Consider the following 16780-nt stretch of genomic DNA (forward strand, 5'->3'; position numbering starts at 1 on the left):
GGGTATCAGTGCTCACAGATGCCTTACTCTAAACACCTCAGCACCTTAGCCATGATGAATACACTATACTTCCATGTGGTCACTCTACACCTGCAATTTTCAGCTTGGTAGCCTTAAATCTGTGACTGATTAAAGCTGTCTTAAAGGAACAGTTTGCCTGTAATTAGGTGGATGACCAGTCTGTGATGGTGGAAAGTGAAATCCACAAATCTACAAATCCAATTATTCTGACCAGTTATTCAGACAATGTACCAAATTTCAGGCCTTTCCAGGCTCTGAATGGTAAACTCTTTGATCAGCACTGCAGCTTGGGAAGTTACCATGCTTGCGGCTTAAAATTCATATATATAAAAATAATGTACGTTCTACTGAAAGCAAGTTCTACTGCTTGTCAAATGTGTAGACACAATTGACACTGTGTGTACCAGTAAAATACACCATAACCAAACCATGGTCATGGTGTCGTTAGCAGATACACTTGACACTTACAGATGTTACTACAACAACACATATTACAGTTGCACATCACTGCCACAGAAAAAGCATTTGTTTACACCCAGTTGGATACTGTTATTTCATTCCAGTTGGTAATTTTTGTTTAATTTGGTTCATTTTTAGGAAAGTTTCAAGCCGTGTATAAACTATATGTAAAATGCAAGCATCAGAATCCGGCACCAACAATTGACAGTGGAATAAAAGAGACTTGATATCAATCAACATGGGTGGAAAGCTGGGGAGGAAAAGCTGTGAGTTGGCTCTGTCAGTTCCCAGTAACTCTGTCCAAGCAAACTGTTGGTGATTTATCTCTTATCAGGCAGAGAGGTCAAAAGACAAAAAGTGCAACAGCCAAGCCCTATGTAGTCTTTCCAACAACAACTGGTATCAGATAAGCCAGGGGTGGCATTTGTTAGGAAACTATGCTGCTTCAGTTGGCTGCAGAGTTGTAGAGGTCATTGGTTCATATCATGGCCATTTAAAGACACACATCTAGGAGTAACATATGGAGTAAGTATCAAAATTGGCAAATGGTTCCTTTAAGTAATACATAACAGGTTAAGCTGGGGAGCTACATAAAATATAGCTGAGTAAAACTATGTCTACACATGAAGGATGTCTTCAAGTCTTCCTGATTTTACTGAAGCCAGGTTTATCTTTTTATTGTGACAAAACTGATTTTGAGGGAATTTGTGTTATAAATTCATGGGTACCGTTAATTTTTTAAGAGTGCGTATTTATGGATTTTTTTTTTGTTTGTTTTATAATAAAATGCAGTGATTGACAAAAAAATATGGAAATGCTAATAAATGTGTAATATCAACACCGTGGTATGTGCCTGTGTGTAAATAAATCTTGGGCAGAGAAAATTACCATATACACCGATTAGCTAGGCCACAAAATTAAAACTACCCTACTAATATTCTGCAGATCCCCCTCGTGTCCCCAAAACGGCTCTGCCCCCATCAAGGTATGGATGCCACAAGACCTCTGAAGGTGTCCTGTGGTATCAGGCACCATGTGTTAGCATCAGATCCTTTGAGTCCTGAGTTGCAAGGTGGGGCCTCCATGAATCACACTTGTTTTTCCAGCACATCCCGCAGGTCCTCGATCACCTTGAATTTGGAGGCCAAGTGAAAACCTTGAACTCTCGCCAGTGTTCCTCAAACCATTCCTGAACAATCTGCAGTGAGGCAGGGCACATTATTCTTGGTGAAAGAGGCTGCTGCCATCAGGGAATATTGTTGCTATGAAGAGGCGTACTTGGTCTGCAACAGCGTTTAGGTAGGTGGTACGTGTCAGAGTAACATCCACTTGAATGCCAGGATCCAAGGTTTCCCAGCAGAACATTGCCCAGAGCATCACACTGCCTCTGCTAGCTTGCCTTCTTCCCATAGCTATCTCTTCCCCAAGTAAATGATACACAAGCACCCATCCGTCCAAATTGATGTAAAAGAAAATGTGGTTCTTCCGTACATCAGCTGTTTGTCCCATGAAGCAAATCCCTGATTGGTTTTTCTTGAATTTCAGTCTTTGTTAGAGATTTGTGAGGTTTTTGGGTATTACTCAGCAGATCACCTGGTAATGCTGCTTTACAGCACAAGCCTCTGGCTGTGCCGCACCATGCAAATAAACAGTGTCTTTATTCTTTTACCAATAAAGAATAATAGCCAAAGATGTAAAAATGTGTGCCTACACATTGTGAGTTTAATATATATTTGAACTGTACCAGAAAGTAGTATGTTTGCGAAACACAGAAATGAGGAGTTGTTTGTAGTCACATTACAGGGGAAAGTCTTTTTTTGAATGGCTTGATGGTCTAACCATGTCTTATTATCTGAAACATACATACATTATAAGAATTAGTTCTTCTTTGATTTTTTTTGTTGTTTGTCGTCATTGGAACTGATTTCTGTGATGAGGCCAGTGGGGTTGCATTAGCTCCAGTCATAGTGTAGCCCCTGCTTTTGGCTTCTAAATTGCAATTACTGTACCTTGAATTGAAAATTGAAAAAACTGACTGAAACGATTATTCAGTTGTGAAAATAGTTGGATTACTTTTCTGCTGCTTGACTAATCAATTAATTGACTAATCGTTTCAGCGTAATGAGTCCCAATAGAGTATTACAGGAATTTTTTGGTATTATGGTGGATATTCAGTAGGAGTAAATGAGGAGGGTTCTGTCAAAACAATAAAGCTTTCTTTATTAGTAATAGCATAACATCTAGCCCATGGGCCTAGACGACCTTGAAGATGGTGGATTTTAAAAGAACGAGGCTTTGTCAGTACTTAGTCCACTGTAATTCCCCTTTTGATCCTGATATCAGCTACTATTCACCGCACTGAGTTTTACCAATTATCCTCCCACCTTCGTATTTCAGATTCCTCTGAAAACAGACAAAGCAGTCTCCCAGAGGACTTGGTCAATGACGAATCAGCGTTCTTCACCATCCCACATACAGAACGCTTCTCTACCTGCACAGTCACTTTTTGAGCTTTTTCTCACGAGTGCTGCGGGGGCGTGGAAGGGACGCGTTACCTTGCTGTGGGGCGCAGAAATCCCCCACAGCACAAGGTAACTTGTGACTCGTCGGGTTTATTCAGTGCTCCACGTCTCCGCGGCGTGGGCAGCCACTTCAAAACTATCGCTTGTGTCAGGCCATTTCTTGTAAATGCGCACAGTTAGGAGAACAACACTTCCGCAATAGGCCGGCCTACCGAGGCTTCAACGCACTCATTGGTCGGGGCGAGGCAGCGGCGTCAAATCATCTCCCGGCTACTTCATTCATAACACGGAGCACAATAAACTTGATGGGCATGTGCTGGGGACAGCTCACTTCATTAAATCTTACAGTGAGGATTCTATCAACATCTCAGGATAACACACACTCAGGGCCAAGGGCGCAACTCTTTATCAAGCTGTAAGTGCTTTTATTTTTGATTTCCGTTCTAATGGGTGAAAGTTGTAGAATACAATTTAAAGATTTGACCTTCTTTAAAGATGAATCATTATACTATCTTAAAAAAAAGACCTTATAGGTAAATAGAAATATTTTGTCTACGTTATGAATTATATCCTCCTCGTTTAGGTACGAGTAAACCAATCCAAAAACGAGTTCTCTCCATCAAGATGTCAAACTCGGGAGGTCGGAGACTGAAGCAGTGGCTGATGGAGCAGATCCAGAGTTGTCAGTACTCCGGACTGCAGTGGGAGGATGAAAGCCGCACCATGTTCCGGATTCCGTGGAAGCACGCAGGCAAACAGGATTACAACCAAGAAGTTGATGCATCCATTTTTAAGGTTTGCCAGCTTTCCCGTGTAGTCCCATGGAAAGAATACCTCAGATTATTGTAGATGGACTTTTGGTTTTGCGCTGCCTTTTAAAACTGCACGTAAAAACAAAACACGGTCATTCATCGCGGTGGATTTGTCTAGCGCTTCTTCAAGTCTGCTTCTTTTAGAGCCTAGTGGAAATGATCGTGTTGTCATTGTTTTGACTTATTTTTAGCATAAGAAATGTTGAACTTGAACGGAATTGAATAAATTTAGCCTACTTAATTTTTTGACAGTAATAAAGCTATGGCCTAGTAAAGCTTCAGTGTTATTTTCACACAAAAACTGTAAATGCTAAATTTCCAGCATACATTTTGACACAATGCAAAATACGTTTATTGTAAATGTGATTTTCTCGCTTTCTTTTTTTCTTTCTTAAGGACAGCTGAAAAAACGGACCGGTTTCATGTTTACTTTTGGAGTGTCTAGACTTACAGTATTTTACAATGCCATCCTTAATATTTGGTTTTCCCCTCCCCAGGCCTGGGCTGTGTTTAAAGGGAAGTTTAAGGAGGGGGACAAGGCTGAGCCTGCAACATGGAAGACCAGACTCCGCTGTGCCCTCAATAAAAGTCCTGACTTTGAGGAGGTGACAGAAAGGTCGCAGCTGGACATCTCTGAGCCCTATAAAGTTTACCGCATTGTACCCGAGGAAGAGCAGAAGCGTGAGTTTGTGTTATTTTGTTTTTCTGTGTTCATTTTCGATTCAAATCCAAATCGTGTCTCTATTATAGTCTTCTTTGACATTTGAACAACTGATGTCTTAAAGGCCAGCACTGTAAATGTGTAAATTATCATTAGAATTGCCAGGGCAATGTATGTTGCAGAATAAAATTCCTGCATTCCCTAAGTAATAACTATGAATCACGTAAGACAGTGAAGCAGGTAAATGTATCTTGAAAATAATCATAATGCACTATTCTTTCACCCACAGATGGCAAAAGCTCAGTGATGGCCATGGCAGCTACCACTAGCTCCGGTGATATCAAGGACTGCAGCCCTGCAGAAATGGAAGAGCTAATTAAAGAGGTCAGACTACTTCTCACTTTAAACCATTAACCTTATGTCTCACCTCTCTCCCGCTGTCCTCTGTCACATCTGTTTCGAGCTGCACTTTGGCTTTTTTGCCACTCAGCTTTTGTGTTACATTTTCTTTCAGACCACACTCAGCTGTCTCCCTCAAAACGTGGTGCACAACGCATGCACACCCTCCCACTTGATCTTCATGGATATGAGGTGTACTAAGATGCTTTGTTGACAACAACCTATTGTGTTGTTGTATTTTGCAGGAAGAAGGCTGTAGCATCCAGGCTAGTCCAGAGTATTGGTCCCAGGGCAGCATCAATGGTAAGATACTTCGATAAACTTAGCCACTCACAGTTCCGTCAGTATTGTTGCTTTGTGTCTGTCAAGGCATCTCTGCCTTTTGTCCCATCTCTCAAGTAAGACTCTTAGTTCCGTCTTTGTGAGATATGAGCTTTAATGCCTTTGAAAATAACCACAGTAGAGAGCTCAGTGAGAACTGTGGGTGCTACAAAAAGGTTATTTGCTTGTCTGTTGAATTCTGCAATGGAAGAATTGACTAATATCCTGTTGAGCTTTGCTGACTAAGGTGATTACTTCTTTGGGAGACTGTGCTAGAGGAATGGTATTTCTGATGATGCGGCAAAATAATGACACGACACTGTGTTCGTGTCCACTGTGTTAAAAAGGGCCTTAACTCATCTCTTCCTCTTGTAATTCACAGCTTTCCCTCTGCATCAGGAACCTTTGCCATCAGGCACTGTCAGCTCAGGTATTTATTAATGCTATCTATAAAAGTGTCATAATAACATCAGATCTATAGTTAAGCATTGATGGTAATAAGGAAACAAATGGACTACAACATACAGGGTACATCATTATTTTTGTAACCTATGCACTTATTCTTTTACATATTTTCCTCTCCAGCTTTCTCCCAAATGATGATCAGTTTCTACTATGGAGGAAAGATGATGCAGAACACACTGGTAACTCATCCTGAAGGCTGCAGGATTTCCCCACAACAGCACCTGGGTCGTGGCGCCCTCTATAGTTCGGATAGCATGCAGAGTGTTCATTTCCCCCCTGCTGAGCTCATTGAGTACGACCGCCAGCGCCATTTTACACGCAAGCTCCTGGGCCACCTTGAGAGAGGTGTACTGCTCCGTGCCAACCAAGAGGGCATCTTCATCAAAAGGCTGTGCCAGAGCCGTGTCTTCTGGAGCGGGCTGGCAGAAGTGGGCTCACAATACAGCCCCATGCCTTGTAAACTTGACAGGGATGTTGTAGTCAAGATTTTTGACACAGGAAGGTTTCTTCAAGGTAAGCCTTTATGTTTATTCAAGTATTTGAAAGCACAAAAGAGTCAAAATCAATGCAAAACACAAACATTTCTTATCGGGGCTTAAAGCGAGCAAAATGATGATGCAGGATTGATAATTGCAATGATTGTCTAAACAGCTTTTCACATACTTTTTATGTTGCAGCCCTACAGCTGTACCAGGAAGGTCAGTTTCCTGCTCCTGATCCGACAGTGACTCTGTGTTTTGGAGAGGAGCTCCATGATCTCAGCAGTGCCAAAAGCAAACTGGTCATTGTGCAGGTAAGACCAGTCAGGTCATAAGACATGTCTCACTCAAACAGTTGACAGTTGAGCTGCATAATTATCAGTTTTTTTCAACCTAGAACTTGGAGTCTTGACATCTTCCCAAGACAGAAAAAGACTAATCGTTACAAAATGCTGTATGTTGACAATTAAAAACGGAGCTTTCTGTCTCCTCTCCCTATGTCAGATCACTGTGGTGAACTGCCAGCACCTGCTGGAGGCAGTGAACATGCGCCGTTCCCAACCTTACTGCAACAACCCTAGCCTGGACATGTCTGACGATGTGGCCACTGACCAGATGGCCCGCATCTACCAGGACTTGTGCAGCTACAGTGGACCCCAGAGGCCAGCATGCTACAGGGACAACATGCCTATCACTGCCTGACCAGTGAGCAGCAATATACCGGACCATAGCTCTCTAGCATGTACTAGACAAAATGTACAACATATTAGGGACATTCCTTATTTTCCTGACATACACTGACAAGGTGCATTCACATAAAAGCCACTATCACAATTGGTTTTGACTTTTTAAATTTATAGCAGTCACAGTGGAGACATATAGATAAGGAAGAGCAAGTATTTTACTGTAAGACTTTTAAGCTGCAGCTCAATATTTGGAAGTCCCTAATATTTGTATATAAGTAATGTTTATTTTTGTATACATACAGGGCTAACACAAACTCTGTGTCTAACCTCTGCTTTGTTATTACAAGAGATTGTGGAAAAAGTGGCCTTTTATTTTCAGATATTACACACAACTCGAGTGTTGGAAAGTCTTAATAACAGATTAATTCTGGTAGCTTTATCAACAAACACATCTTTTATATCTTTAAACATTTTTACTCAAAGCCTCATTATAATATGACAACAGTTTGATATACGCAGGCAATTCAGTTCTCACAGCTGCTTTTTATTTCAACATGCGTAATCTTCTATGTTGGTGTTTTTGCAGTTGAGTCGCTTACCTTATGTGACGACCGTTTGAAAGAACAGAACAAACGGACATTTTGTCAGATATTTTCTTATTTTTTACAGTAAATAATAAATCTTTACATGAGTTGATAAAAACTGCATTGAAGTTTATATGTAATGCGGCATTATATTACAGATAGGTTTTACTATCAGACTGTTTTACTAGATCAGTATTTCATATTTTTTTATAGGCTGCATTTCTAATAAAACTAAGTTTTTACAGAAATATGCATGTTCTTGTCTTAATAAAATCATATATTTGTATTATTTAATTTTGATTGTTTAATTATTATTCAATTGCTGTTGACAATTTCCTAAAGCATACCATAGCCTTTTTGGATATTTGGCTCTCCAGGCAGTCGTCTTAATCATTTAATTTATCTATACAGTATTTAAATCAGTGTATAGAACTACAAACTTGGCTCTGCACTTATACTGTAACAGCATAACTACGATTCCTCATGCAAGTCCCTGCAACTTGATTGTAAAACTGTACTGAAATGAACACAAACCATTGGTGCATGTTAGCTGGGAAATAACAACATTTAAAAAACAAGTAATTCTGCTCAGTGTATATAGCATTTTTTGTCTGCTTGTTTCAGTGCTTGAGTGACTTTATACCATGCTTGATGAATGAAACGTTCAAATCTACAATACTATTTTAATGCCTGCACCATTAAATCAAATAGAAATTTGTAAATGCCTTATGCATAATTTCATCAACATTTCCCCATAATTTAGTCAATTTTTTTATTGATATGTATTTAGGATCTTGATGAGAATTTTAAATATAACTCTTGTGGTTTGCACAACGCTTGGCTGCACAAAATAGAAGAGGTTAAAGCAAATTTCACATAAATCTGAGTTCTGCAGACATAAAAAAAATATAATATGAATATACAATTTCATATTGTCTTGGACAATGAGGAATTACTAAAGACTTAACTGAAAATATGAGTTGTAAAAAAGACCAGGAAAGTCTTAAAAAGGTACTGAGTGGTTTTGTCACTTCAGTGATAAAAACACAGTTCTTCACAGTCTACAGGGAACTCATCCACTACTCAGACTGTCATTTACTATGAATAAATAGTGTTTATTATTCTGGCTTAGGCATGATGAAACTAAAACACTGTATGAAACTAAAAGAAGGATCTAGGCTACCTAGGACAGGGAAACTCTCAGACAAGCCCTTTACCATGTTACTGATGAGTAACAGAGTAAGGACAAGAAGAGAGGTGACCAGCTGGACCCAAATGATTAAATGAGTCAGAATGAAACAATGACATTTCTTCTTCTTTATCATCGACTGTGTCTTATAAAGTTGGCCATTATAAACCAGCGGGCAGATGACAGTATGATCTCACATGTGAAACTGGGTACATGGTGGCAATACTGGCAAGGAAGTGCGTACAACATGTTTAGAATTAAGCATTTAAGCATTTGTAGACGTGTACACACAAACACACACACACACACACAAACACAAACTTACTTCTGTCTTTGTGAGGACACTCATAACATACCCTTACCCTAACCTCAGTCATCACAACTAAATGTCCTAACCCTAACCCTAACCTAAACCTGATTCTAATCTGAACCCTAAAACCAAGTCTTAACCCTCTAACAGCCTTTTGAAGTTGTGAGGACCTGCCAAAATGCCATTAGTCTGTAAGATCTGGAACTCGCAAAGTATACACACACACACACACACACGCACACACAGAGAGAAAAACAAACAAACAAACATAAAGAAGCATTTTCAGTTCCCCAATACAAAAGACATGGACAAGACGTTTATAATGGCCTTTGTAAATGCTGCCACACATACACACATACTGTACATATAGCATCACTGTAAGTTGAACTCCAAACTGAAAGCAAGTCTGGCTCTTACTAAAATTTGCCCGAATGCTTAAAGGTTGAATAAAATGTATATGAACAAAGAAAAAGAAAATAGTGGCAAAATAAATGCAAAAATTGCATACAAACACAAAATAAACATGACGTACCAAATACACTATAAGTTCCCTTAAATAAAAATAATACCTCTAGTAGCCCTATACAATGAATTAGTTGTATATAAACAGAATTTTTAGGATACAGGGTTGGGCAGCTCAGTCAATTCATTTTTTTATTTTTTCAATAATGAAAAAAAAAATTTGCTTTAATGACTCATACAAAGACTTATCACATAGTGAGAGAAGTCATGTGCTCTTCATATGACATATCTGGATAAAACCTTTCACTCAAATTAGAATATTTGTTGAATGGTTCACTGATAAAACCACAGGTGGAATATTGTGTCCCTGTGTGTGGGGGCTATCTGCGTGTACTTGTGTGTGTGTGGTTATCTATAAGGGGGAGTTCTGTCTAAGTTCCACAGAACAGGAACTTACTTCAAAAACTGTCACAGGAAACTGCGTCTGTCAACCCCCCCAACCCCCCATCCCCCCCCCTCGCATCATTTAGCATATCTGACACTGGATTAACACAATGTATTTATGATACACATACAGTATATTCCATGTAATCAGGTATATAACTTACAGGCTTGTACAATATCTGGGTTTGGGTTAGTTTGAATAAAAAATATCGAAATTCCTGGAACCCTGGAGTGAGGATTGTTTTAGAGGCAGATGAAAGATTGGGATTGTTTTCGGCATAACTGAATTTATTCAATAAGATTCTCTCCAAATTTTAGCAGGGAATGAACAGTTGGATATTATTTTAACATGAAATTGAATTAAAGCTCTTTGATTTATTTTTTTGTTTTGTTGAGTTTTTGATTTAGTTTTATTCTTTGTTGTACTCTTAAAATTCTGTGGTAGCCTAATCATTTACTTTTGTGTTTTGAAAAGTGCTGTGTGTTATTACCGTGTCAGTTCTAAAGTATATTTTGGGAAATATGCTTATTTGCTTTCTTGCAGAGAGTTAGATGAAAAGATCAGTGCAGTTCCCATGCCAATATCCTAAATATGATGCTACAGCCAGCAGCTAGTTAGCTTAGCTTAGCCCAAATCCTGGAAACAGGGGGAAACGGTTTGGCCTGGCTCTGGCCAAAGGTGACTACCCGCTGTACCAGCACGTCTTAACTGAATTGTTGGTTTTACACTTTTGTACAGATTTCACAAATTAAATAAAAACATGTTAAGTAGTGAGCCTTGGATGTAGTGGTAGTTGGCTTGTGTCTTAGGTTCCTGTAAATGTGTGTGATATGTATGACAAATGTTTTTACCAGTGTTTTACCATCTTATCAGATAGAAGGTATGTTCCGGACACCACAGGGAGTCCGAGCTGTAAACTTCAAGGAAAGGTCTGTTGATGTTCCATATTTTTCTTATTGTGAACAAATCCTATGAAAACATCAAAACCAACAATGAACTGTTCCTATTAACAAGTATTGCCGGTGTAAGCGAAGCCTAAAATGTCTTATTTCTCTATGCCATGAAGCTCAGTTTGTTGTCCAAAAACTTTTAAAAACACATTAATGAGGCACACTGCTGCTGTTCCTTCGTTTGGAGAACATGGGTGCTGTAGTTTATTTTGAGTGAGTCCCTCATTCAATGTCCTACTGCTGTATATACTCATTAGCAAACCAAATCCTCAGTAGAAAATAGTCCCCAACAGATGTACTATTTACTCCTGTTTGAGTAATGTTTGCTAAAAACTACAGTGCACAGATATTTTAGTAAATGATTTAACCTTTTTCTTTAAAAATGTAAGTGTTTTTTAAATGTTCGTTTTTAAAGACTGAAGTCTCAAGAAGGTACGCATGGGCTTGGTGCTGAGAGCCACAGACAGGGTGGGGAAGCCAGAAATTATTTAGAGATGGACTAACATATTATTGCTTTTGGCCTTTTTGCACCTGTTTTTGACAGTAACAAAAATATAGAATAACAACATCATATAACAACATATCTTTTGCAGCCAACCCTATGGTAACTCAAAACTCACCATAGGGTCTTCTGTGGAACTATTTCCATTTTGGGAGACTATAAACTTCTACCCTGCGCTATTATAACAGGAAATATTTTAATTTCTACTCCACATTATACACCTGACACCTCTAGATGTAATCTTTAGAGTTCAGGGTTTTACATGAAAGACATTGGATGAGCTCATATTTTCAGCAAGCCAGCAAAATATGATGTAGTTAGACCAGGAGATTAAAATGCTGTACTTCTTGAACTTTAAACCAATGATCTCTCGTCATGATATGTTTTTCTCATGGACAATCATGAGGTGTAAAGTTAAACATTTCTGAGATGAGACAATAAAAGCTCTACAGACCCGGAATGCTGGTTGAGGAGCAGTACTTCTACTTCTGATACTGAGTTTCTTGGAAATGCTCCTATAGTTTTACTAAAGTTGAATTTTTAAAGTAGCACTTTTAAACAAAGAAGTGTATTGTGCTATTGACACTTTTACTTAAGTACAGGATTTGATATCTTTCCCTCCTCTCCCAGGGAGTATAACAGTAGGAGAAGGAGGCACATGCTTGTGTGCATTTCTGCTAACAAAGTCTCTTTTCTGCTCACATTTTCAATGTCTGCAATGTGGTTCTCTTTGTATTGCAACATCTCTTTGTGGCGTCTGAGGCTTCCCACAATAAACCATTAGAGACAAGTGACAAACAGAACTGATTTTGCCAACATACGTAACCATGGCCATCTGCTCCATAGCATTACAATCTACGATGTTCTACAACAGCCACTTAAAGGAAGCAGCATGTATTTCGTGAAAACCATTGCTTCAAGGAAATTTAGCAATAGAGGAATAACAGCAAATTCAAAGATTTTCCTGATAGATTTAAAGGAATTACTTTGTCTTTTTTTCTTGTTTCCTGATTTGTCTGTATTGCTGACTCCTCAGTCCTTTTGGCTGTATGCTCAGCACTGACCTTTCATTTGTGCTGTTGTTGTTTTCCACTGCATGTATCAGGGTGAATTTAACATGAACCAAGTTATAATAAAAAATATCTATATTTAATATAACACACACAGACACACACACACATACACACATGTATATAAAGTATGTTCATATATGAAGCATTTTGTAACTCTAAAAAAAGTTTTTTCCATTCGATGACTGTAATTATAGGACTCATCAATGTAATTCCAGGTGATTGAGACAAAATATATGCAAACAATGCTCTGGTAGGACTTTGTGATTTACCCTGAGCAGGTCGTGTTATGCAAGTGGTGGTGTTGAAGGCGTTGGTGTGTCTCTGGGGACAGTGCTGGTTTAGAATAAGTGTGGGTGAGATTAGAATAGGCATCCAGAGAGGAACTGGGGAGAGCACTGAGGACGCTGTCAGTGGAGACACAGGTGGACGGGGAGCCCACATCCTGGGACGCAGGGAGAAAGCCACCTAACCACACATGTTGTGTACACACATGCACACACACAATGTTAGCCACTGATCAAGGATCATATCCTCTAATCAGTATCAGTTCATGTCCTTCAAACCAAAAGTCCCTGTGGCTTTTGCACCTATGGAGGTCTTCTTCAGGGTCAACTGTTAATTTTATCAGATGGAGAGCTGTAAAAACTGTCAAAAATTAATGTACGAGTACTTTAAATCTTAAATCAACATCTATCTTGGAGACAACAAGACAGGTTTAAAGAAATGCACAAAAATGGGAAATCGTGTGATGTGGCTGGAAAGATTTGGCAGGATGTAAAAGTGAAGAGAAGGAAGTTTGCTGATTTACGGGAAAGTCATTTATTGTAATCTGCCTTCAAAATATAATAATATCAATATCAATCTGCCTTTTCCCCAGTGCACATAGTCTTAAGGTTTTAAACATTTGATAGACAAGTGTTCAGGGCGTCAAAAGTACAGTAAAATAAAAGCACAATGGTTATATTGCTCATTTGAGTGACTTACATATGACTAATCTCATAGGGATTCATGTCAACAGCTAACATTTATCATTTTAATAAAAATCATAAAATAAATGTCGGTCCAATCAGAGAACAGGAAAAGTAATGACATAGGAATAAACTACAACTAAACTCTGTTAGTATACAAAGTCTTAAGCAACCACAGGCCTGGATTTAAAGTTACTTTAAAAACAGGAGAATGGCTACATCGTATCTAAATCAGTGGTAGAAGGCACAGCTGAGAATTGCATCAGTCTGTGTCCTGGTTGCTGCACTCTTTGACTAGAGTGATCCCTGACCGCCTGATCTGTCTCTGGACAGGAAATACAGGAAGGAGCCCAGGAAGATGATCCAGCACACAACTTCTCCCCTGAAAAGAGGAACAGTGGACATACAGGCCTGCCGTGGAGAAGATTTAGACAATTAAAACCATTTGTAGACTTTGGTTTATGGGAGTGTAACATGAATGGGAGGGAATCCACCCAGTTGTGGTGAGAATAGCATTAAATGTTTGGAAATATTCTTTCAGTGCCTTGAATGTTTTAGATCAGAGGAAACACACAGCTTACCGTTTTTTTTTTTTCTGCTTAACACATATTTCTCTGTACGGAGTTCACTTTTTCAAAACTATTTATAAAGTCAGCACAACGGCACAACTCTATGTATTTATGGTTCATTTTTGCACCTTTACATTATGTTGTAAAAGCTGTTGAATTTATATTTATTATTTATTTATAAATATATTATATTTATTTATACCAAAATTAACCAAAAATTACTGTAATTTATGCTGTAATTTTCTAGGTTCTGCTACATCTATATCTAAAAAGGTGAGGAAAGGGGAATAGTCAGGCTGAACATTTTTTTAACTGTATGGGACAATGTGGTGTTTCACTGTTCTCTCCCAGTTGCAGAGTGGTTTACAGCTCATTCCAGGATGCTGTCACTTTTCCTTCCACCTTGCTCTCCATGCCTCGGCCCCACAGAGGACTTATTTTCCTCCCGAAGGTGTAAAGGTTATGATCACCAGCCACGTGATCAGAATGATCAGATGTCCCCCTTCGACCCAATGAATGCTGGATGTCTGGAAATATCTTCAGAAGATTACCACGATGGATCAGGCTGCAAAGAGATTCTTTCTCAGGTGTATTGTAAGAGAGACCATAGGGTGTGATTTGGATGAGAACTTGTGGCCATATGCAGAAGTCAAGGTTTTCCAGCACTGCCATATATCAATAGCTGTAGCTTTTCTATGCATGTACTATATGTACTGTGATTATGTATAGTTTTGCTAAGCATTTATTGAATTACTTTAGTTTCATTTTGGGCACTTGGAACTACTGCAGCACACTGCAACATTTTTGATTCAGTTCTCTGACGTACAGCAAGGTAGCACAGTCCATGCAATAAGGAAATGTCCTTCTTTCTGTAGTAATAAATTCTCGGTTTATGGCAACTACAGTGTGTGTAAGTGTGTGAGATGAACTGTTGTGCTGCGCTGCAAAATGGTAAAAGAACTGCGTGAAGAGTTTTGCAAAAGTGAACTCAGTACAGAGAAATGTGAGTTACGTAACTGTAAAAACTGTTAATGCAACCCCATATTTTGAATGCGAGAATTTACAGGGTGGATATTTCGCAGACAGACCCTTAGAGATGGTTTAGATGGTTTAACTGAGACATGAAAAACCTAGGGTGCAGTGTGTAGGCTTGTTGTTGTTTATAACTAACATCCATGCATGGTGCACTATTGTTTCATATTCAAGTAAAACAAAACTTATATGAAGAAAAAGGAGGTGATGGATGTTGAGGTGGAGGGGAAGACCAGGGTGGGGTGACAGTCCCTGGGGAACCAATGCCAGGGGAGCATGAGAGCTATATTGACAGCTCACAGCTTAGTGCTCACTGTGTGTGTGTGTGTGTGTGTGTGTGTGTGTGTGTGTGTGTACATGCAAAGCACTGAAGTGACGGGATGTGGGTACCCAGAGAGGTGATAGTTATGAGGCAACACACAGATATCTGAGAAACACAATTACTGCTGTCTCAACAGAAATTGGAAATTGAAATATTTAAGGGGAAAATCCTCACCAGTTACTAAAAAATACTTGTGCTTCCTGACAACATTACTTATGTTTTAGGATGCTGTTTGTTGCACACAAAAAGGCTACCAATAGCACTGTTTGTGACAAAACATTTAGAAAACATAATTATTTTGTACACTTCCTTAATAATCTGTTTTTGTTTGTATTTTTGCATGATTTTTGGTTGATTACATGTTACTCTATTATTGATTGGAACAAAATGTGGTTTGAAACCTTGTTTCCAACTATACCGTTAAACCAACTGTATAGGTCACATTTATTACACAACCTCTTTCTGAGTAAGAAGCCACACACTGGCCAGACAACAGGTGCTGCTGGGATGGAGATTATTTAAAGTTGCTCTAAAATGGTTCCAGTACAGTTGAATTAGCATGTGGGCCAAGCTGTCTATCAACCACATGCCTTAGTAGAAAGTACAGTGACAGTACATACTTCCCCCTTTGAAATACCAGAATCAAAACATTACCATCCCATGACTGAGGTGGAATTACCTATTAACGCAGTACTAATATAATTGGCGCAGTGAATCTGTTTAGTTGATTTCAGACTAATTTGGAAAGTATGGTAGACCTGCTGTGTCACTGTGGATTTATAGGTTGTATGATTATGAACGACAAGATGATGATGATTAAGCATGATTAATAAAAATGTATACAGAAAGTATAAAATTAGGATTGTAGGAGGGGAACTTAAAACTCAATCTAGCAGACTGGAGAAATTGTGAACAATTTGCATGTTTAAAAGCAGCAACGCGATGAGGGGGTCAAATGTATTTTTGGTACAAGATTTGCATGTTTTCTGTGCTCCGCTGTGCCTGATCAAAGGACAGAAAAGGTAGCAGTCCTGACGACCACTCAAGCAGATCCTGTATGGCTAGTTAACCATGATGGTTTGCACAGTTTACAGCTCACATCAATAGAGAGCGCACGGGGGAAAATCCTACTTATGAAACTTGGGGCAAAAAGCAAGGCACATGTCATAAGAGTGCTCAAAAGCATGAGAAGGAAATAGTGAACCTTATGAAAAAGAGGAAATGGCTTATTGATGTTAGATGAGCTATTGCCAACATAATATTGTGTGTGTAATATTATGTCTAAATTTCTTTTTTATTGTGTTTTTGCTCTAAGTTTTTGTAGCACTGACTGAAAGGCAAGTAACTTGGACAATACTATCTAAGCTAGTACAGCTTTGTATTGCCATCTAGTGGCAGCATAAAGCCAAAGATTATTCACCCACTTCATTACAATTTATTGCATACATGTTGGTTAAAGTTTATAGTAAAGCCGTGATATATATATTTTAAACCACATGTAAGCACACAAAAGCCTTAATTCAGTTTTAAGAACTGCTTAACTATTTGT

General features: G+C 38.8%; 2 protein-coding genes across 2 annotated transcripts in view; both read left to right on the plus strand.

The window, feature by feature from the left end:
- The window catches only part of dusp22a (dual specificity phosphatase 22a), a 16033-nt gene extending 14708 nt beyond the window's left edge, over window positions 1-1325 (plus strand). Inside the window, exon 7 of the mRNA XM_040128175.1 lies at window positions 1-1325. This exon is cut by the window's left edge and continues 497 nt beyond it. The gene's annotated coding sequence lies outside the window, so the exon portion shown is untranslated.
- A 1632-nt stretch (window positions 1326-2957) lies between these two features.
- On the plus strand, window positions 2958-7950 carry irf8 (interferon regulatory factor 8). The gene is made up of 9 exons (XM_040128162.1): window positions 2958-3417; window positions 3586-3797; window positions 4312-4495; window positions 4765-4859; window positions 5120-5177; window positions 5578-5625; window positions 5781-6173; window positions 6338-6453; window positions 6644-7950. Exons 2-9 carry the CDS (start codon window positions 3627-3629, stop codon window positions 6839-6841), a joined length of 1263 nt encoding a protein of 420 aa, XP_039984096.1. The 5' UTR covers window positions 2958-3417; window positions 3586-3626; the 3' UTR covers window positions 6842-7950.
- The last annotated feature ends 8830 nt before the right edge of the window (window positions 7951-16780 follow it).

The sequence above is a fragment of the Xiphias gladius genome, chromosome 1 (genome assembly GCF_016859285.1).
Source record: "Xiphias gladius isolate SHS-SW01 ecotype Sanya breed wild chromosome 1, ASM1685928v1, whole genome shotgun sequence".
Classification (NCBI taxonomy): Eukaryota; Metazoa; Chordata; class Actinopteri; order Istiophoriformes; family Xiphiidae; genus Xiphias; species Xiphias gladius.